Below are 23,633 nucleotides of genomic sequence, written 5' to 3'. Positions count from 1 at the left end.
ACTTCCATGTGCGTGTGTGTGTGCGTGCCCGCGCGCTTGTGTGTCAGCGTTTAGAGACACGGTTGATTTAAGCTGATGCAGCAGATATAGATCTGTGTTTATTTGAAGAACAGCAGATGGAGTGCGTTTGCCTGTGAAACGTCTTCATGCTGCATTAGTGCTGCAGGCGTCCCTCATCACATTTTAGGCTATTTTAGGTGAACTCGTGGATGCAAGTCCAGGTGAGGCTTTTGGACCAGAATATGTCATAAATAGCTGCATCGGTTTGATTGTGGTACAAATACTTGCTTAAGTCAAGTATGACAATCAAACAGCTTCACTGCCTGTCCCACAACAGTGATCTTCTTCAACCAGGAATTTAAAACACACGTTATGAACACACATCTCACTTAAGTAAAATATAGACTGTGTTCAATATTGCTCTGGAGAAATCTTGCAGATGTGATGAAAGATTTCTTGCAGATGTTGTTCCAAGTCGGTGTGATTTTATACATCTTTCCTCACGAGAGGAAGATCACTGTGATCACTGTGGTCTCACAGTTGTCCCGGACAGATTTGCAAGATTTAGGACCAAATTAATGGAGCGCTGCACTTCAGTAAAAGGGGTCAAGTTAATGGAACAATCCATTGAAGGGATCAAAATAATCTAAATCACAAGATTTAAAAGTGTGATTAAAACCAGCATATTATTAAAGTACAAAGAAATGAACGGTATCCTAGTGTTGCCTTGAGAAAAAGCTCTGATATGAGTGAGAGTGGCTGCGCCAACCTCTCAGACTCTATAGTCATTCTGTTTGTTGTTTGTTTTTAATGTTTCTTGTAAACTAATTGTTTGATAAAAGGGGCAGATTACATGGGTTTATTCTTCCTTCTGCTCCCTTTTACTCAGAAGTTTGGAAACTTCTGTTTTGTATTGTATTGAATAGTTTTTTTGTTGTTGTTATATATGCCGAAGAGTTTCCATAAATCCTTGATGGTTAGAAAATTGTTCAAGGATTGGATGTTGAGGATGAAGATTAACTCGACATCCGAGCACGACACTAAAGAATAGCCATATCTGGGACAACGGTGGCTTAAAGGTTAGAGAAGTCGACCTGTGATGGGAGGTTTTGCAGGTTTGAATCCCACAGTGGACAGATCACCACCGTGGGTCCCTGAGCAAGACCCTATGTGGTTAAGGTGTGCTATGAATAGGTTGTGTGCAGAACAGGAATTTCCCCAAGGGGATTAATAAAGTGTGTTTTCTACAGAAATAAACCAAAATATTCGGATAATTCAGAAAACGAATTGCGGCATGTAGGCAATGTGTTCTTTTGAGTAACAGGACACACGGTAGAATAAATTCTGTCCAGTCTGTTGAACTGTGTTACAGCAGTGCTGTGTTGACTTGTCCAGTCTTGTGTTTTATATTTATAGTCGAAGCGCATTGTTTGAAATGTGTCGAACAAAGAAAATGCGAGTTGTCACACCTGATCTTCATGTCCTGAACTACTCTGCAAAACTCTGGATTAACCACATTTGTATTCTTTGTAGGTGTTTGCAGAGTGTTTGATCTCATTCCTGTAGAGTGGAATGAAACTTAAATACATTTTCACTGACAAAATGTTATTAAGTCATAATGTTTTAAAAAAAAAGAAAAATAATAATAATGGCCTAATGGCCAGAATGTTTAGACAAATTTGAATAAATCTTTATATCAAACATAAAAAAGGAAAGAATAGAAACAGCAAAATCCACTTTCTCTACATTTGCATGAACGAAAAGAAGCAGGAGGAAATCAAAACGTATTCACTCATAGCCCTCCTAATTTTTAAAAAAATTATATAATTCTGTCTCAAGAACATATGACATACTGTTCATGAAACACTGGTTTGCACTCTCATCTCATGCTGAAAAAGTCATTTGGCTTCTATGAGGAGTTTGCGTGTGCTACCCCCACCCTCAGTTTCCTACAACAGGCCCAAAAACATGCCTTTGAGCCGTGCGCACCAGGGTGCGAATGCGAGTCGCACGGATTGTCTGCCTCTGTTTTTGACCCGGTGATCGGTCCTGGTGTATTTTGCATTTGCTCGATCCGTCCACTGGGAGCAATACTGGGACATATGGACAGGGGAGATGTGGCATCGAACCAGCAACATTGTGATTTGGAAACAGCCCGCTCTACCAGCTGAGAAACAGACGCCCATAAAGTGATACTGACAATGGATGGAGGCGAGTGGATTGGTTGGTGTCTCATCCACAGAAAATCCCTAAATAAGTCGGACGAATGAGCTGCTTCTCACGCTTTGATTCCAGGCCAGGTTTTCTATTAAAATACATTATTTAGTTGTTCTTTAGTTATCTGTATTAATCACATTATACTTCTTCTAAGTTGCTTTAATCGTTATGAAGACGCTGTGCACTATAAACCACAGAATGTGAGAGAGACTGACAGCACTGGAAAGACTCCACCGCCTCAATTTAACCGGAGAGCAACTGTTTGTGTATTGTGACAAGCGGGTATACAAACAGTAAAGTTATTTATGCTTGAAAGTATGCGTGACAACCATTTATAAAGACAAAGTGCATAATGAAGGATACAACTTAAGCAGGAGTGTAACAATTACTCAAGTTTGTTTCAGTGCAAAAGATCATAGACAAAGTAAATCAATTTGGCAACAGCAACGAGGATGTCAGAGGACGTTTGGGGTATAAATCTCCCAGCAGCAAAGATCTAATTAGAAAAGTCAAAGCCAGTGATCGCACTTCTGAGGGGAAGAGGAAAGTAAGTGTCGTCACGTTGTTGATTCAGCAGGATGTACAGAGGTATGGTTCAACAAAGCAAAAGTACTAACACGTGATGTGATGATGATGATAATATTACAAGTCATCAAGGTATCGACCTGGTGCTGTTAAAAGGAATTATATCCACATACTTACAGATCAGCCGACTAATTTGCACAATGCAAATGACCATTAGTAGCTTCAAAATGTTGTTGAAGTACTGACACAAAGTGAAGACCTGTGTATTGGGCTTGATTTGTAAAACTGGATTTCCAGTTTTAACATATAGGGTATGATTGTAAGGTAGTTTTGGATTAACTTCCCTTTCAGTTTTAAGGCATTAAGAGGATTTAAGGACAGTAGCATTATGAAATATTACTTTACTTTATCACTATGGGCATATCAATATACATATTGCCACGGTGTGGATAAAGTGTGGTAGATTCATCAGTATTTAGTCATTTATATAGTTTGAAGGGTAAAAAAAACATTCAATCAACTGACATTAACTTCATCAACCTGTTTTATCGCAAATCATATTGTTTTTGCAATACTCAATGATCTAATTAATCTAATCTAATATCATGCATCCCTAGTGATAATAACTTTTCTGTTTAAAAAAAAAGTAAAAAATTCTACTGCAAACATGCTTATTAACTCATCAAACATATTCTACTAAAGCAACAGTCCAAGTGAGGCTGTACCAGCACTATTTCTACTTTGCTGAATCTACTAAAAATATATGTTTTCTCTGACAGCTAATCATTAAATTAGTAAAAGTTCCTACGTTAACTGCCATAATGCTGCTGACTTTCCCAGCTGTCGGCCTTGTGACACACATGATTTTTGTCCTGAAAGAAATATCAGTTAATTTACTGAAGAAATAAATAAAAGTCGCAGTGCTGACCTTTACTCGTGATACTCTACTGTGCCAATAAGTTTCCTGATGTGGGCTTGTAATGCCTGCTGGATGACGGCAGTATTAGTCATTGGGATTACACACACACACACACACACACACGCACACACACACACACGCACACACACACACAGAGGCGGTGTCTGTCAGCTGTAATACTGAGGTGATGTAGGGAGGATTATCTTCACTTCTGTTAGCTTGCTTATTACACGTGTGTGTGTGTGTGTGTGTGTGTGTGTGTGTGTGTGTGTGTGTGTGTGTGTGTGTGTGTGTGTGTGTGTGTGTGTGTGTGTGTGTGTGTGTGTGTGTGTGTGTGTGTGTGTGTGTGTGTGTGTGTGTGTGTGTGTGTGTGTGTGACGCATCAGTTTTGCAAAAGATTAGCAGCAGCTCATTTTCTGGGCAGTGTTGTTGAAATATGCTTTGCTGAATACGTTCAGTAAAGAGGGTTTTTCTTTCTTACAGCTTCATTATATTGCTTTCTTCTGTTTGGTTTTTTTCCCCTCATTCTTGGTTTCTATCATTTTTTTCCCCTCCTCTCAGTCGCTCCTCTCCTTCCATTTCCATACCATCCTGCGGTCATGGTCTGGCCGGCCACCCACAAAGTGTGATCAAAGGGGATTTGAGGCGTCACTCATCACCAGTTTGAGATTTTCCGGGTGCCACAGCTTTAAAATGATGCTGAGTCAACCAGGTGTAACGACAAAATTCATTAAATTCAATGAATTTGTAGGAGACTGTGAGCCTTTAATCAATTTATTTGTCTTTCTCACTCTCCTCTGCTCTGTTCTCTCCTGTTATCTGATCTGTTAATCAATATCAATATAGATTACTCTCATGTGTTGCTTCAATTATAGATGAGCCTTTTCCAGCTCCGCTATATTTAGAACCTAGTCTCACTAGTAATGATATTAAAAAAAAAAAAAAACACGACCATATGTAGAATCTGGGTTGGTAATTCTGTAGTCTTGTGAGCCAAACTGAACCATCAGTTATGTCTTCAAAAATGCTTTTTTATTAACTCTAACAGTGTCCTCATTTAAGCTTTCGTCCGCATTTGCCAGTTAATTCTCTGTCTCATGTATTCACGTGATGAGATATACATCGACCCTCTAAATAAAACCCAGTATAGCCCACGTGATGACTGGGAGATGTAGATAATGAGCTTTTATTTGTCTGCTTGGAGAAATTAGATTTCCTCCAGTAGAAGCCCTCAGGAAAAGGAAAGAGAATCTGGAAGAAAGGGCTCGGACGTGAGCGTGTATGGTGGAGTTTTCTCACAAACACAGCCCGTGCTGCATTGTTTGTATCACTGCAAAAATACATTTGCTTCCTTCCCTTCCCGCTAGTACTCGAAAAGCGTCATTTTGAAAAAGATGGATTTAATTATGCATTGTTCACATTCATGTTTGTAAACAAGTAGATTTGTTCTTTTTTCTTTGCTGTCTCCCTTCTTTACTGCCCTTAACTGTGAATTAGAGGAACATCATGAATCTGACAGAGTGCTTTGGTTTGTTGGTGTAAACAGCCGAAACAAAATATTGGTCCATTGCACTGGTTGAAAACAAACTCAGAGCAACTTCATTTGGACTGAAACCTTAACAAGTCAAACTGCAAAAGCAATGATGATTCTCTTCATCATAGCAATTAAAAATTAGTGAGGCTGTTGAAAACAGACAGAAACAGAGAAAATGACGATTGGAAAGGGAAATGTTGTAATTTTGCACGACGCACAACCCCGGAGATGTGAGCTGCCCCTCTCCAGTGGTTTTGCGTTAGAGAGCTGAAGCTGCACAGCGCAGAAACAGTCCCTGCCAGCTGCTGGATGGGGAAACAATGCTCCTCTTGGGAGGCGAGGAGAGGAGAGGAGAGGAGAGGAGAGGAGAGGAGAGGAGAGGAGAGGAGAGGAGAGGAGGTAAATGAGGGAGGGAATGTAAGCCTCAAAGCCATTAGTCTCTGTCATCTCCCCTCCCCCTTCCCTTTTTCCCAGTTTCCTCTCCTCCTCCTCCTTCTCCTCCTCCTCACTTTTCCCTTTTCTATCTGCCTCCATTATGTCTTGTTTTATCCTTCCTTTTTCCTCCCTTTCTCTCACTCTCTCCCCCTGTTTGTCTGTCCCTGCATCGCTGGCTTGCTCTTAATCTCATAATGCTGCAGTGAGTTGATGTGTGTTGACAGAGACGGTTAAACGCAGATCACATGAAACTTCCCATCATGTCATTTATCATGTGTGTTATCACCCACGGGGAGATTAGGATTGCATTATGGGAGTATGGAACTTTTACATAGAGCACATGGTCATAAGTCTCGCTATCATTCCAAGATATGAGTTTTATTTCCAGGACAGCGTGTGCAAGCAGGAGCTCAATGTTTAGACATACTGAAGGGAAAAGGAGGGGAAAAAAGATGGATAGAAAGAGAGACAGATGGAGTCACAGACAAATGGAAACCATGCAGACCTGAACAAGATTAATTTCTTATACTTCTGAACACAAACGCTATTGTCTGTATTGTGCTGCTTCTCTATGAAATGGGCTGAAAATCCAATTTAGAAATATGAACTGAGCTGTTATTTAAGCTCCCCCCAAAACTCAATATTCAAAATGCTTGGTCAAGTTTCAGCTTGTTTGTGTGTGTGTGTGTGTGTGTGTGTGTGTGTGTGTGTGTGTGTGTGTGTGTGTGTGTGTGTGTGTGTGTGTGTGTGTGTGTGTGTGTGTGTGTGTGTGTGTGTGTGTGCGCGTAGACCAATTCCCTTGGCCAAAGTAGGGCAGGAGAGCTTGGCATCGACTCAGCTTCCTGCATGACTGACCTAAGGAAACGGTGTGTGTGTCTGTGCATGCCTGTGTGTGCTTGCGGTGTGTGTGTGTGTGTGTGTGTGTGTGTGTGTGTGTGTGTGTGTGTGTGTGTGTGTGTGTGTGTGTGTGTGTGTGTGTGTGTGTGTGTGTGTGTGTGTCTCCGCCCTACAGCAAGCTGCTGTCAAAGGGGGGGGAGGAGCAAAATGAACACACCAGTGAACGAGAGCTGGAGAAAGAGACGAGTATAGTGGAGCGCTAGAAAGAGAGAGAGTTAGCATCTGTTGTTTCTTTGGCAGCTGAGCAGCGCTGGACTGATTTTACACACACACACACATACACACACACACACACATACACACACACACACACACTTTGTTTCCCCCTATGCTCCATGCACACACCACATACCTACGCACGCACACACACACACACGTTCACATGTTTCCACAGTGACTTTCTCACACAGTGAATGCGGCGTGGCGCCGGCGTTCGATACCTCTTGCTTTTGCTTCCTCTCTCGTTCACATCTCGGGACTGTTGAGCTTCACGCAGCTGCATCGCGCGCGGGCACGTTGATTTGAAAGCCGTTGTGCCGGCATCACATCGTGGACGGCGAGGCTGCGCTCGTCTGCCAGGGGCATGTGAGTACAGTTGACAGGTAGTCAAGATAGACAGACTGTAATTAAATGACTTGTTCCATCTTGCCTGCAGCAGCGTCATTGCTGAAGGGTTGTTTTTAAGTGTTTCGGCAACTTTTAAGGGTTTGAGAGAGTTCCAATGGGAGTCTAAACCAAACTTACTGGGATAATCCGTGAGGTTTTGAGGTTGTGTTGTCCCGCAATGGACGTCATTACATCTCTATCACGTTGTTCTCATACACCTCCTTTGCTTTCATAAGTATCATAATGTAAAAGATTGTAATGATGAAGGAAAACTATGTATATTCTCTCTTGCAATTGTGTTTTGGTGTTTTCTTCCGGTAATACTTTTGTCACTACTTCTGAGCTTGAAGACTTGAACCAGTACAAAGCTGTAGAACGCCACTGCTTTGCTCTTAAAAAGATGATCAGAACTGAATCCTTTGGCAATGCATGTTTTATCTCGTCTCGTCATTTTTGCAGCACTTTCCCCCCCACCTCCATACATCAGAAACCAATAACATCTCTCTGTGATTAAATGTTTTTCATTTCTAATATCCCTGCATCGAATTGGATTTTGCTTCAGTACATACAGTATAAGCTTAATCACAGTCATTTACCTGTTTGCTCTCTTCTGCCTCTCTTTTTAAATCCCTTCAAGCCAGTTTGAGGCAATGCGAGTCAGAGGCAGGGAGATGTTGATGCTCCAAAAATTATTTTGGGTGATTTTGCAATGCACCGTGGCTGGAAAGGTCAGACATGTCAGCAGCTCAGTGTTTATGAATACAGAAGCAATGTGTTTTCATTTATTTGTAACTTAGATTTAAAAAAAAAAATGTTGTTGTATTTAATGGAAAGGTTGGCCATTTATTTCTTTTTTTTTTGGAAAGTATTCCTTGCTGCCTGCAGATATTAAGTCACTGAGTATTTCAGTGATTTCAGCGCTGTGAGGTTCTATTGCTCGTTTGTGTCAGTGTGTCAAATTAACTAATGTTTTGTAGGAAATCGTATGAGATCGTATGGGGCTCATTAGAGAGCCAAGGAAAAAATGAAAAGATACCAGGGTCGGGAGTGACTGCACGTTACAGATCTGTGTGTGTGTGTGTGTGTGTGTGTGTGTGTGTGTGTGTGTGTGTGTGTGTGTGTGTGTGTGTGTGTGTGTGTGTGTGTGTGTGTGTGTGTGTGTGTGTGTGTGTGTGTGTGTGTGTGTGTGTGTGTGTGTGTGTGTGTGTGTGTGTGTGTGTGTTCCTGAACCATTACTGTGGACAACAGAATCTAATTAACCCTGAGTAATTCAATCATACTCGAGGTACACATGGTCATGTGCATGTACACACACACACACACACACACACACACACACACACACACACACACACACACACACACACACTTGGGGACGTCTCCTTTCAGAGGGGCTTTTTAAGGCTTATTGCCAGCAGCGTTGTCATCTGTGTATTAGTTCAGAGGCTTCTGCGAAGCTGTGTGGTGTTAAGCAAAGTAGAGGATAGTCAGTAAGGATTTATTACACATATCTGTGGCTCGTTCAGCCGTCCTCATGTCCAAATACTGCAGTTGTCTGTCAGCTGCTTGCTGGTTACCAGTACACTTTTCGCGAAAGTCACAGCGGCCACAACCGAGCAGCAGCTGAAACATTAAATCTTTTGTTTTTCCGCCTTGTTCATTTACATAAATAATGTACATTTATAATTAAAGAGGCACACTGACATTTTTATGGCCACTGGAAACAAAATGGGTCAGAAACTAAAGTGTTTGTTCTGCATTTAGCAGAATGATACTCAAGCTGAGGGCAGCTGTGTTGAGTGTATGAGCAAATCATTGCACTTTGCATTGATTGGCCAACCGGTTGCTCTCTCGCAATTTACTACTTGCCATTCAAGGGAGATGAGTATACAGTTGTTCCTGGCAATTAAACTGAAAGTGCAGTTTTTAAAAATCTATTTTGTGTACAGTATGTGTGGGTCTGAGCCGGTTTGTGAAGGAAGAAAAGGAAAAAAAGAATGAATGTGTGATTTAATTTGTGCCACGGTGTGCAAGAGTGAGAATGCAGTTAAAAACTAATTGGTCATTCTGTTGGAAATGTGTTTCGATCCCAGTTTGTTTGCAATAAATATGTGGAGTTTCAGCAAAAGAGCAAAAATAGTTCAAAGTTCAACTGTGGTCATGAAAACAACACAACAACGATGATGCTGTGTGACACGACTCTGCCCAACATCCCTGCGTGTGATCATGGATCTGGGACCAGGTTTCATCCAGGCAGGGAAGTACTACAATAGACTTCTGAAGGTGTGCTGGGGTATCTGGCACAAGATGTGAGCAGCAGGTCCTCGAAGCTCTGCCTTGGCTGCCCGTGACACTGACGTCAATACATCAGCCTCACTTACCCGTATCGCTTTTGATTGATGCGAACCAGCACACACTGGAAACACCTCATCAGACGCTCTGAACCCAGTCGTGTTGTCGTCACAGCCAACTAGAGAAAACACTGTTAACTAGTTACACGGTATCTCCCCACTCATTAACAAGTGAAGTGAATAATGTTGAATATTTCTTAATCATGACACCTTTACTGCTGATCCATGTATAATGTATCTGCAGATTTGCATATCACCACTCACAGTGCAACATTGTCTTAAGTCATGTCTATTTATAGACTTAAAGGGGTCATGTTATGCAAAAATTGTCTTTCTAATGGTTTTCAAACGGTAATAATTGTCCCCATACCTGGGAATGACACTCCAGAGGTAAAATCTGTCATCTCTCTCTTTGGCTTGTTTAATTTTTTTTTTTTTAAAGTTTGCGCTACAACGAGCAAATCAGAAATCAAAGCCTATAGAGTGTCATCAGGGGTTTAGCCAATCCTAGTCAAGGTAGGCCCTCCTTTTGACCCTCCCACAAATAGGCAGCGCTGCTGTGGCACATGGCACCACCAGAGGAAGTACTTCCTCCGAATGCAGCTCCTATGATCCAATATTCAAATGAAAACCAAGGAAAAGCTGGATTTGGGGCAATAAACTTTGAATACAATATTTTTAGACCAACGAGACCATGTGAAAGTGTTGAAAAGCTGAATAATACGACGCCTTTAATACTCAGGTACATATACTACAGAGAGATATATTCATTTTCCTTTTAGACCAACAGTTGATCAATCACTGATCAGCCGGTGTGATAAAGATATTCCCATTATAGCTATTTATCTAATAAGCTATATATAATATAAAGAGTTTTAAAATATGCCAATTCATTAAATTAAAGATATATTGTGATCGTTGTCGTGTCGATATCATTAATACACTTGACATTCAATCCCGTGTTTAATTGATACACAAATAATCAAACTGCATTTTAAATTTTCGACACGTTTGTATTTGTATTGGATTCCGGAGATGTTGTTCTTACTCAATCAGAGATTGTGTAAATTTGTGTTGGTAATATCATCCACATGCACCAGGCCTGATGTAACAGCGGTTAACATTCACATCAAACAGACTATTAGATTATGGCTGTAAAGGATCTGTTGACAGCTCAATACGTGAGGAGCCAACATATCCATGAATGCGTGTGTGTGCGTGTGCCTCGGGAGTTGTGTGTTTGTTGAAGAGAAAAGGGCAATCGAGCGCTAAATCCATTCTGCTCTCAACAGTGGAAAGTAAACTTTTGCAATTTTCATGACACCTCTGAATACCTGCACCGCCTGCGTCTCAGACGTTTGTGGGGAATTTGGGTATCAGTGCGGGTAAACCTCCGCCACACTTTTTGGCTGTTTGCTCACTCTCTGCTCTTCTCCCTGCTCTGCCGAGCAAAGACGACTGGAGTGTAAAAATCACAGTCACTCAGTGGTTCAGATGTGGACTGACAACTAGATTATAGAAGGCTTTACTGTATAAATATTTAAGTAAAAGTCAGAATGTGTTGAAGTAAAAGCTAAAGAAATCTACAGCACAGGGTGGGGAAACATGTTTGCTGAGTCTGCTGGGCTTTGACATTGACTCTCCTCTTTGTGTGTCCTTGTGTTGCGTGTAGAGTACAGTCGTTTCGAAGCGAAGATCCATGACCTGAGGGAACAGATGATGACCAGCAGCGTCAGTTCCAGCTCCACATCGCTCCGCTCCACACAGAAACGCACACTTTACGTCAGGTAGCGCGCACACACACACACACGCACAGACACACACAAACACACACACACACACACACTAACACACACACACACACACAGAGGTGACTGATTGTCCAGTGTCCTTCAGTGTAACACAACCAGGTGATGGTCTTATCTCAACTGTCGACTCTGTGTGTGAGACGCTGAAAAGAGGAGTTATCACATCTGAAATCACAATTAGATTTCCAGGTAAATGTTGTGTCCCCCCAACACAAACACCTCCATCGCCTTTCAGTCCAGCATGTGCGTGCGTGCGTGCGTGCGTGCGTGCGTGCGTGCGTGCGTGCGTGCGTGCGTGCGTGCGTGCGTGCGTGCGTGCGTGTGTGCGTGTGTGCACGTGTGTCCCTCAACCTTCATGTTATTGTCTGACCTCTGAATCACCCCCATTTTCTCTTTCGTGTCCCACAGGGAGTTTTCAAACCAAAGCTACTATTTCACTGTTAATTTGCCAGAAACAAAGACTATTTCAAGTTGGTTGTAAAGTTTTTGTGAACTATAAGACGCCTTCAGTTGGTTTGATATGACCCACACACGTACTCTCCATTTACACGCGTTAATCCAGACAGAGAGCAGGTCCAAAGCCACAACCTATGCAGAGGTTAGAGGTCCTTTTTCTGATTTGAACAAGAAGCTTTATCATATATTTTTGTCTTTTTTTTTTTTTACTTTATTTATGTAGCACTTCTAAGTTGTCACACAAAGTGTTTTACAGTAGAAAAAAGAAATTTAAAATTCTTGTAAAAAAGTGTTTTTTTTTCCCTCTATTTTCCTCTACTCTATTGCTTTGATTCAGTTCACTATATTTATTTAAAATGTTCCTATTTTATTAAATATTCCCTTTTTGTCTGCTATGGGTTGCTATTGCTTGTTGTGAGGAAGCGTGACATTGCAGCTGCTTGACCTCATGCCTGTTAAATTCAAGGATAGTCAGCCAGCGGCTTGATTGTCATTAGCATAAATAACGAGTCTACCCACTGTTCTTATTTCGTTTTGTTTTTTAGTAAAGAGATTAAACATCATTTTAACCCCCCCCCCCCCCCCCCCCCCCGTCGCTGACTGGGTTACTGCTATGCATGCTGTTGTGTTTAAAACCTCAGACTTTTTTTGACTCAATTATTTTCACACCAAGCGAACACGAACAAAACTGAACACATATAGACAAGAGGTGCTTCTGTTGTAAATGTAGGGGATTGTTAAAGAGATGACAATTTTTTTGATGGGTTTTTGTGTGTGTTTTTCTGATGAAATTCTAAATCAATAATAAATACAAAAAGGTTTTTTATTCTGATTTGTTATTTTTTTTATTAATTCTTTCGTAATACATTTCCATATGATAAGGCTGTAATATATACCTGAACAATAATTAAGGAAAGCCAACATGTCCCTAAAAATGTAAATGTGAATGTTTTGTTTTCGTTTACTTTTTTCCACAATTGTGTTTAGATCTGGCGTCTTTTATTATCCAAAGCAATTTTTAAGAGAGCAGTGTTCTGAAAACAGTGTGAGTAATAGCCACAGATATGAATTTACATAATTGTTTAATCGGTAGATTTAAAAAATAGCATCAGCATAGCATCCCCTGGTGATCATGCGTATCAGACAAGCACAGAAACAATAACTGTGGATAGAATGTGCAGTAAATGATAGACTTAGCTTCATATCAGAATGTTCCTACAGGTGAGACTGTAATTATGCTTTCATTTAGAATATTCGTGTCAATATACAATAACACTACTCCGAATTAGCTACTTGAACTGAGTGAATCTTACGCAATCCAAAGTCCAAACTGTAATGATTTCCCCCTTTTAAAGCCTGTAAGTGAAATCGCCGTATACTTGGCTCTAAGCGGTTCTAAAATGTAGACGTCAGACAAACAAATCTGCCCTTGAACGTCTCCCTCGTGCTGGCAGCTGCTGAGCAGACTCCTTACCGCCATGTACAGTTCACTCTTTCACCACACGATTCTCTGATCTTTAAAGAAAGGTGCATGGAAAAAAGTTCACAGCACGAACATAGAAAGACGTTCACATTTATTGTTAAAAGTCAGAGTTACCAATTAGTCTGGCGCTCATACCTATTGATTGCTTCAGGATCAAACCCTTGTGGACACTGGGGGAAACAGACAGACTCAGAAAGACCCAAAGCAATGCCATCCTAATGCTCTTAAGGGCCAATGAATGAATCTTGATTTCAATCATACAAATAAAAAAATAAAAAAAAGAGAGACAAGCACTCCTATATCCCTGTCAAACACTCAGTGACAAAAAGTTCCTTACAACTTAATGTAACACCAACAGTTGCACAGATGCTTATAATAAACTACGGTACATGTTGATGCAGTATTCTCCACTGAACCAAGCAAACCCTCACAAAGATGAACGACTGTACTTCTCAAGAATCAGTCTTTTGGGGTTTTTTTTGTTGTTTTTTTTAACTGAATTATATTTGATATTTGTTTTATCTCCATTCCTACTTTATTCCACAGCTTTACTCCACAGATGGTGACACAGAAGCAGTGCACACTTTATGAATATTGAAATTTAGCTTTCCTCTAAAATCATATCCGCTCCCTGTTTCACAGAACATTTTCTAGATCTTCCCCGGTTATTCTTTGCTTTTGTACAATACTTGAATGTAGCTTTTAATCTAACGCTACCTCCTAGTACTACTGTGCGAGGACATTTGCGGTCTGATGGCAGAAGGAAACGTTGTGACTCCTAGTTTAGGGGCATGACACATACAGTATCTATCTGGAGACGATAGAGCCAGGCTACACATTGAAATACATAAGAGGGAGAAAACTCAGTACTGAATATCATATGAATATATGACTCCAGATATAATTAAGACCTTTCCGTGTCTCAGGTAATAATTATGAAACATCCCATTGTAAGTTATTGTGCTGTGATACTGAACCTCAGTGACACCTTCCAGTGAAAATCAGCCCAGGACTGTTTCAAGGTTATATACTGAACGGTAGGAACACGATAAATCAATGCCATGAAAGGAATCCCTGTTTCAGGTTGCCAGGATTGACCAATCAGGCTGCAAATGGTAAAAAAAGGCTGCCTCCAGCTGTCAGCTGATTGGTCAGAGCTGAGGTTGTCGGTCCATGACAGATTGGGGATGTCTTGCGCTGCAGGCTGTTGCTGTGTTGTCCATTCGCGTACATGCAGTGTGTCTGTGTGCGTGCATAGGTTGTCTGTTCGATATAGATTATATATGATATGTACAAAGCATCCCTCAAAGGAAAATCCACCAGAACGAAGTAACATGCGTTACTCACCTTGGTGTTAAAGGTGTGTGTGTGTGTGTCCCCACTCTGTTCCTCTCTCTTGCCTCATTTTACATTCACTCCATTGTGGTCTATTTTTAGCTCATTGTATGGCTCGATAACTTGGCCCTGTAATGGTATATTTCACTGCAGAATGATTCCCTTGGAGCGATTCCCTTCTCTGAAGCCGCACGGTGTATTTTATATGGTTCTTCATTCCATCAGTTTGTTTATTAATGCCAGTCCGCTCCATTGTGCCTTCACTCTTATATGCATTCCAAGAATCAATACAGTCATTACAAAATCTGATTAATTTGGGTTTGAGGCATGAGTGAGGATCTCATTGTGCAGTGAAAAGTAGTACCTCTCCACAATGTGCTGATTGCTGTTGCAGATATCTAATTTCAAGCATTTTAAAATGCCCCAGGACACCAACTTCCAGAAAAGGAAAGTGATAGTGTCAGTTAGTTCTGGGGCCTTTTTAAATAAACTGTGGTGTGACTTGTCATTTTAGGCATTTACTTAATTATAAAACTATTTTATTTTATGCTGGTTGGGGGCTGAACCAGAGGATGCTTAATGGCTACATGCTACACAAATAGTAAAAGTATTTGGGTATTTATTTTAACTTCAGAATTATTATCAATTTTAGTAAAAGGATAAAAACTGTGAGTATTTGAGCACGTTTAATGTTAAAACCAATTTCTGTTCACTAACATGAAAAGTAAAACTGCACCATCTCAATTATTGTGATGAATTAAGTTCTGCTGCAGGTAATAAAAAAAAAAACTGGCAGGTTGTGCCCTTTTGGTTTTTCTCCTGCAAAATATTGGTCTAAAGTGGTGTCTGGGCGATTGAGAAAGATGAGTACGGTGAAAAGGAATTCACTGACTTATTTATATCAGACAGCACCGTCATACAGCATTTTTCACCAGGTGTTTTTTTTTTTTCAGCTCTTAAATGAAGCACAGTATTATTGTATGAGCTTGAACCGCGTTCAGTATCACATCGTGCCGCAGCGCTGTTTGAACAGTAGTCAATACACCTAATGTTTAAAGGAGCCACTCTTTCTGACACGAGCACGTCGTGGTAATTAAAAGTGTGTTTCCCCTCTGGAGTAAATCCTCTGAGGTTTCTGCGCAGGAGTTGAGATGACTGTAATTGTAGGAAAAGGTAATTGATTCAGACACACATTAATATGTGTGGACTCAGTAGTTCTCCACCACATTCATCACTGTGCTTGCTGTAAAGTCTCTTCGGACTTGTGGAAGTGTTTTTTGTATAATCCATAACAACGGCAATAAATTAGGATTACACTCTCGTTTTAAGGCTGCCTTCATTGAAATATCTGTATTGGCAAACACATCATGTTCCCACATTTCATAGCAGAGTCATCATATCAGTGTACTTTGCCCATAATGAGTAGCTGTGTCAGAATCCTGCTGTGACTACCAACCTGGCATAATGATAATATTCGGCTTTTAAAATTTCCAGACAGAAAATTCTGCAGGTCAACTTATGCAAACATACACACACACACACACACACACACACACACACACACACACACACACACACACACACACACACACACACACACACACACACACACACACACACCACACACACGCTGTTTTAACTGCAGTATGTAAAGTAAGTTTGTGTTTCTGAGGCCGGCTGGAGCAATTAATGTATGCCCCCTCATTCGAGTAATTGGATTTCAGTTGCACCTGTCATACTGAGGACCAGTAATTGATTTTGAGTTGCACTTACATGGCAATGGCTTTAATCAGACTGACATGCAAGCTGCATATTCGTGCAGAGTGTGTGCAACTGCTCTTCACCGCAGTTTATATTCCCTTCTGCAAGGAGAATTAGTGATTTCTCAAAGAGCACAGTCTCATATTTTGTGGATGTAAAAACATAAATAGGTCTACATGTCACTGTGAGTTGCGCCTGCAAGTTGTGTTACATTTCGGAAATAGTTTCTTTTGAATGTACATAATGTAATCTGGTTAAGCAACCTAAATTGGAGATTTGGCTTTTGATTTAGTAATGAATCATGGTTCACTTTCTCAGCAAGGAAATTAAAAATAATCTGTGTAAGCCACCTTTTTATATGTGATTGATTATGGTGAGATGCAGGATCCAGCTTAAATGTGGCATCAGCATGTTATTGGAGGGATGGATGGATGGATGGATGGTGGATAGGTTGATTCCCACACAGTTCTCAAAAAAGTGTTGTTGTTTTTTTGTATTGACTAAAGTTACATCAAGTTACTTATTTGTCATGAGACTATGAGACGATAACTGGATTTAACTTTAAAAAAAAAAAAGGAAAAGAAAGAAAAATCATTAGCTTCTGCCAAAACACATAGAAGATATACTTACGAGTTTCAAATACTGTGACTTGATTTGTATTTTGTCAAACTCCATCCACACTCTTATTCTACATTAGACAGGAGCTCCTGAACATTCAGCCTGAATCAGACAGTCGGTCACATTTCTGTTGCTCAACTGAAACCATAGTGTCCTGTGTTCTTGTCGTTCTTTCATCATCTTCATTATAGCATTAATAACTCAGGAGGTGGTCTGTTTTTGTGCTGATCCCAGGATCTCGGTTGGCCTGTCTGCGTCTACCTCGCTGTCTGATTTTCTTTCTGTCTCACTGTCAGATTTCTCCTTTTCTGTCCCTGTTCTGTTTTATTGATGAAGGCAGTGGGGACTTTAGGGGATGCTGCTTATTTCAGCTCTAGTTCCTTTGGACTCGCACACACACACACACACACACACACACACACACACACACACACACACACACACACACACACACACACACACACACACACACACACACACACACACACACACACACACACACACACACACACACACACACACACACACACACACATTTACACAGGCACACATGGCTGGCCTACTTTCCCAGGTCTTTTGCCTCTGGATGGTTTGGATCTCTGCGGTCACAGAGGCACATCGCTGTTTAAACACACGACATGCAAAGAAGTGACGCACAGACCGACAACTCACAGGGACAGATGTGTGGAACTGTGTACATATGCACATCAGCAGGTGGACACAGATAAGGTCATGGATTAATGGTGTAGAGGAGCAGTCCTCCCCTGTTTTTGCCTCACAGACAGCAGACTGTCATCCGTCTGCCTCTGTCCTTTATTGAATGTCTACCAGCGTCTTAGCGAATGTGTTTGTTTGTTTCTCGTCCGCAGGGCGCTGTTCGACTATGACGGAAGTGCAGCAGATCTGGGCGCGCCAAATCAGGCCCTGCAGTTCAGTTTCGGTGACATCCTCCACGTGAGCAGCGTTGGTGAAGAGGAGTGGTGGCCCGCCCGTCACCTCAGCCCCCCGCCCCCAAACTGCCTGGAAGTCGGGGTCATCCCCAGCCGCAGGAGGTCAGAGTTCACGGTTGTCACAAATAGATGCGGACGGTTGGTTTTTTATTGGTTCTCGTTTCATTGGGGAATGGGTTCAGGCAGAGGCAGAGTCTGTCGCTTCCTCCACATGACCTCCACCCCTTCTACTCTAACATACATCGTCCCTGTGGTAAAGGTGTGAATTACATTTTACGCCAACATTTCTACATTAAAGCCTGTTCTCATCCGTTGGCAAAACGATAGCGGCAGGCTCCTTTAAACGGGACACATTTTCCGGATACTCTCAGCAGTATATATTATCGTACAATACAAACACATACCAGGGAAGACCGATAACACAAGACAACACCGGAATGGAACAAGAAGGAACCTGCAGTTACTTTAGTTTCTTGTAATAACATTTGGAGCAGTCGGGAAAGACGCAACACCACAAAATGAGACAAGTCAACAGAAATGTGGGGGTCCTGCTAATAGAAAAGCAGTGAACAGGTGAGTCTGGCAGAAAGTGATTTTACAAGTTCAAAAAGATGTGAGCTTGCTTAATCTGAGCAAACTTTTCTTGTTTATTAGGTAGTAAATTAATTAGAAATATATGATATCATTTTATGAAAATGCGGGTGAAAACGTCTGATTCCCTTTATTGCCTACTTTATCTTGATATTTGTCTTGATTTTATGTAGATATTTGGGTTCTGCTCCTCAGAACCCAAATATCTTCAGTTTCTACAGAGTTTTAACTTTAGTGGAAATGTTGTGTTGCACTGTTATTCAGTGCGGATAGACACTTGGCAGCCCTTTTTTTGCGTCGTTGTTATTTTTTACGGGGTGTCGTTTATCTCCTGACTCACGTCACCACAACCATCGCCATTATGTAGATTCAGCCGAATGTTACCCTGCGATGGAACCTGAGAAATCCTCCTCCCTCTCACTTCCCTCTGCCTCTATCCCCCACGTTTTTCTGTCCTCCGCGGAGGAGGTGGCAGACGCGCGCTGAGAGGTATATCGAGGTGTAAGAAGGAGAGAGTTTAGAGCAAGTCGTGTTACCACCTCTGGCTGGTGAAGGGGGTGACGTTGAGGGGCGGGAGAAATGTGCAGAATTAAGCGCACGGTTGGAAAGTGAAGAAGTGAGTTCGAGAGACAGCAAAGAGAGGCTCAGAGGCAACAAGAAAAGAGTGGGAGTGAGGAAGAGGAGCAGTGAGGGAGTGTTAACCACGAGTTTGGTGGATGGTGTATTAATAGACCGTGATAATCAAATAGAGGCTGACGAATTGAAGCTCATCAACAACTGTACTCAGATACAAGGTTTGAAGCTGTGGTACTAGCAGAGTCTACCGAAAGTATTAAAGATATTGCAATTCGTCCCCCACAGTGTTGGATTATACAGGAGTCGTCAAAATCCAGGATATTGGAACGATGACAATAGACCATGACGATTTGGTAATGACTAATTTTGTGTGGAAAGTTAATCAGCCAAATGAACTCTTCTCATATGCGCCCTTTGAATCTCCTCTGCTATCAACTTATTGTCCGCTCGGCTTCTTTGTCTTCTTTTCTTCTCCCTAGCTTCTGTCTCTCTGATCACGCCTCTCATTTGCCCCACCCTATCGTGTTCCATCTTCACTTGCACCACCCGGTTCTTCCTCTCATTCTGTCATTATCTTCGTCCTCTCTCTGACCATCCTCTCTCATTTGTTTTCTCATCATTTAACTGTTTTGCTGCTTATTCCATTTCACCTTTTCTTCCTCCGTAGTGATGCTATTCTGATCTGCTTCTCCGCTTACTCATCTTTTCCTCTCCCACCTCCTATTATTATGCACTCTCCTTTATTCTCTTGTCATTTTCATTTCTTATTCTCAGAGAATTGTCTGTCCTTCAAACTCACCAATTTCCTCTGGTCGTGCATCTTTATATCTTTAAATATTACTCCGCATTTGTTTTCAAATTAAAACAGCACATTCAGATTAGTTGACATAGAATTCAAGAACAACATTAATTATAATTAAATCTGTTGGGTTTTTTTTTAAGTTCATATATATAGTGTTAGTGGTTAATTGGTTCCACAGGTGCTTGTTGGTATTTCAGATGCAATACCAGATGCAATTGATCAATTGATAAATCAATTATTCAATCACATTTCAGACAATAAAATGCAATTCAAAGTGCTTTTTAAATGACTGATGATCATGCAATCGTAAAAAAAAGAAATTGAAAGCTATTTAAAAACATGCACATGTACATATGTATGAATGTATGCCCATATACAAAAGTCATACACAAAAATCCACAGTGACAAAATGAAGTGAAATTAAATTTTTTGGTTTTGTCTTTACAGATTAGATTATTGCATTTTGTTCCGTTGGCTGCTTGACCCTCCTGTTGCATCCTCTATTTCCTCACATATTTTACTGTTTTCACTCTTTTCCTCGCAGGGCAGAGAAGAAGGAGAGGTCGCGGCTAAAGACGGTCAGAACGGCAAGGTCTCAGGACAGATCGGTAGGTAAACGAGTAGCCCTAAAATTGCCTCTAACCCACAAATGAAGCCCTAATTTTCGGATGAATTTTCACAAAGGTCAGAAAATCACTGCTTACAGTTCCTTCAAGCCTTCCTTGATAGCAAAGCGGTTATTTCCTATCCTGTCACTTGGCCTGCGTACTCCAGCCACCCGAAATCAGACAAATTAAGCTTGCAATATGGTGGCATCCAGGAGATGTGTTCTCAGACCAGCCTTTGTTACAGCATGATATCATGGGAAAGGTAGAGAAACACCTTTTCTACGCACTCAAAATATCAAATCTGAAATAGATAGTGATGTGTTAACCTGCTGTTACCGCAGGTACAAAGAGAGTTCTGACACGCAGCAGTATAGCTTTGCTCAATCGACTGTAATCATATTCAACATAATGATGCAGCTCTATCCTCCCTTTCTTTAGCCAAGTATTGAAAGGGCTGGTGACAAAATAATAATACTAAAGGTAAGACGAGAGTGTTATTCATGCATTAACTGTATCTATATGTGCATTGAAAACTGTGAAAACATTGGAGCTCCAGTAGTCGTACCGTGAAGTACTTTATTACGGGACTGTGTGTTGGGTCAGTGTTGTTTGTCTCCCACTAAGAGTGAAGCGGCATGAAAAATAGAACAAAAGAAAAAGAAACGCTGAATAATTCAGGAAAATGCTGGATCAAGTCTCAGTGATCATCTAAAGGCACATCAGTGTCTCATTAAGAGCAGCTGCTGACAGACTTGTGTAAAGTATTGCTGAGGAAACATGAAAATGTCTTCCAAACTCTGATTATGTGTGACAGCGGATAAAAGCAGCGTCAACAAATCTCCAGCAGGTCACTTCTTCCAAAAAAGAAAAAGTCTGTTTAATGCATTCCAGATAGGATTGTAGCTTCAGTTTGCTATTAGTGAAGCACATAATACAAGATTATTAAAAAATAAATAAAAATGAAGTGACAAAAAAAAATGAATAAAAAAATCCACAAATGTAAAAGATCAAATCTTTAAAAAAAAAAAAAAAAAAGGATATCTAACTGTGAAATCAGGGGTATTCTGGGTGTGGGAGGATGGACAAGAAAACAACAAATACATGGAAATAATGTTGAGAAAATGAATTTGATAGATATACCATCAGTGATTATAAAAAACTAATCTTAAAGGTAAATAATACTGTAACTCTGAACAATGATAAATTGATCCAGACAATAAAAAAAAGCACATTAAAAACTCTTTAATCGGCAGCATTGCTAGATAGCTTTAGTTTTCATGTTTGAAGCCGTCGAGCTGTCATCAGCTCATCAGGCTGACGAGGCTCATGCACCGCGATCAAGTGGGCGAAATATACTGACGCGAAGGCATGAAGTGCTTCAAAAAAGGAGGTTACTACGGTGGAGGGCAGGTCTGGACAGGACAAACACACAATCACTTTTACACAGAGGGGCAATTTAGCCTCGTCAATTAACCTCACATAGGAGGAAACCCACGCACACACAACATGCAAACGTGCCGGTATTTGAATCCACAACCAGCTCACTGTGAGGCAGGAGCGCAAACCACTGCTGCACCGTGCGTCCCTTGTTACAATGGAAGTAATGTTTTTTTTAGGAAATTGGTATATTCTCATCAGGAAACACCGGAATACGGTTGTAAGTTTTATTTTACTTTTACGGTCTGTCTGTAATTTCGCATCTGTATATATTTGAACCGAAATCGCAATTTTCTTGGCTCAATGGTGAACATGAGTACAAAAAGACAGGTAGGTTTCAAGGTCAGAATGTCTTGACTTTAATATTTCAAAGATCTTGAAATTACTGTTTTTAACTGTTGCAAGAAAAAATCATTTATTTTGATGGCGCAAAAAGCCAACGCTGTTACGGTTCATTTCTTTTGAGGAAAAAAGTATGAGTGTAATCCCCACTGTTACATTTCTCACGTTGCGTTTTAAAAATACATTAATAATAGTGGACTGGAAAGGTACGTATGGTTGGGGCAATAGTCATTGGACCCCCACAACCTTTCCCTTGTGTTCGCCCGTCGGTGACTTCCCAGAGAATGAACTGATTTTTAGTTGTTGTACCTATTCTACTTGGTTTTTCAAAATAAGCACCTGCCACATTCATTAAAATCCACTGGGAAATATTCATCCCGCCCCCTGTGCTTCTTTCCGTGTTATTATCATTATCTGCAACATCACTACAATAACTTGTCTGATCATTTTAAATTGTATGTTCATGAAATTGCCCACCTTTGCCTTGCCGGAGCGACAATCCATGTCAACCGTTAATTAAGGACTAATTAAGAAAACACAAAATGTGCATTGCATTCGTTATTTGGGCGCTACAGCGATCAGAGTTCAGAGGCGAGACAACAACGTGACTGGAATCACACTTCACACGGTGTGATGATGAAATCTGACACGCGGGCTGAACAGAAGCTATTGATATCGCCGTGTTGTCAGCTCACGCTCTCCCTCTGTTTTCTTCACACCACATGAATCAGCAGCGCTGCAATCAGCCACCCCGCACGGCGAGGAGATGATAATTAAAAATGATCTCTCCCGACACACACACACACACACACACACACACACACACACACACACACACACACACACACACACACACACTTTGTAGTTAAAGTAGAGCATAAGTCAGGAGATTCATTGTGGGTGAGCGCTGGCTATGACTTGTGCAGATACCAAAACAATGATGTTGTGATTGTTTTTTGAATAATGAATAATGCTCTCTCTCTCTCTCTCTCTCTCTCTCTCTCTCTCTCTCTCTCTCTCGCTCTCGCTCTTGCTCTCTCTCTCTCCCTCTCTCTCTCTCTATAGGATCAGGATGATAAAGGTAGGTGCTCCCACCTTCGCTGACCCCCACTGGTCACAATATGTAACTAGATGTTCTACCGAGTCTCAGTGAAGCTACTGCAAAGTGAACAATAAAGAGATGTATTTTTACTTCACTGGGGAATGACTGAAGGGGACGGAGAGTGAAGTGAACAAGGCATTAGTTTGCGTTTGTTGCAAGGCTGCATCATATGCACGTCTACTTTTCCTGGTCACGAGTGAGGCGGAAGAAAAAAAATCAATTTGCACAATCAGTTTTACACACGTAAGCTCTCACATAACTACCATTAAAAAATATATAT

The 23,633-nt window shown here is 41.0% G+C and overlaps 1 protein-coding gene across 1 annotated transcript in view; it reads left to right on the top strand.

The window, feature by feature from the left end:
- Window positions 1-23,633, top strand: part of LOC308115553 (disks large homolog 4-like) — a 127,729-nt gene that overhangs the window by 96,064 nt on the left and 8,032 nt on the right. Inside the window, exons 14-17 of the mRNA XM_080473111.1 lie at window positions 11,157-11,271; window positions 17,815-17,997; window positions 20,409-20,472; window positions 23,317-23,332. Coding sequence (XP_080329237.1) covers window positions 11,157-11,271; window positions 17,815-17,997; window positions 20,409-20,472; window positions 23,317-23,332 — 378 coding nt within the window. The remainder of the gene's footprint in view (window positions 1-11,156; window positions 11,272-17,814; window positions 17,998-20,408; window positions 20,473-23,316; window positions 23,333-23,633) is intronic.

This window comes from Lipophrys pholis (genome assembly GCF_963383615.2).
Source record: "Lipophrys pholis genome assembly, chromosome: 10".
NCBI classification, from domain to species: domain Eukaryota; kingdom Metazoa; phylum Chordata; class Actinopteri; order Blenniiformes; family Blenniidae; genus Lipophrys; species Lipophrys pholis.
The sequence above is the reverse complement of the archived record's forward strand: the minus strand, read 5'-3'. Positions and strand labels throughout refer to the sequence as shown.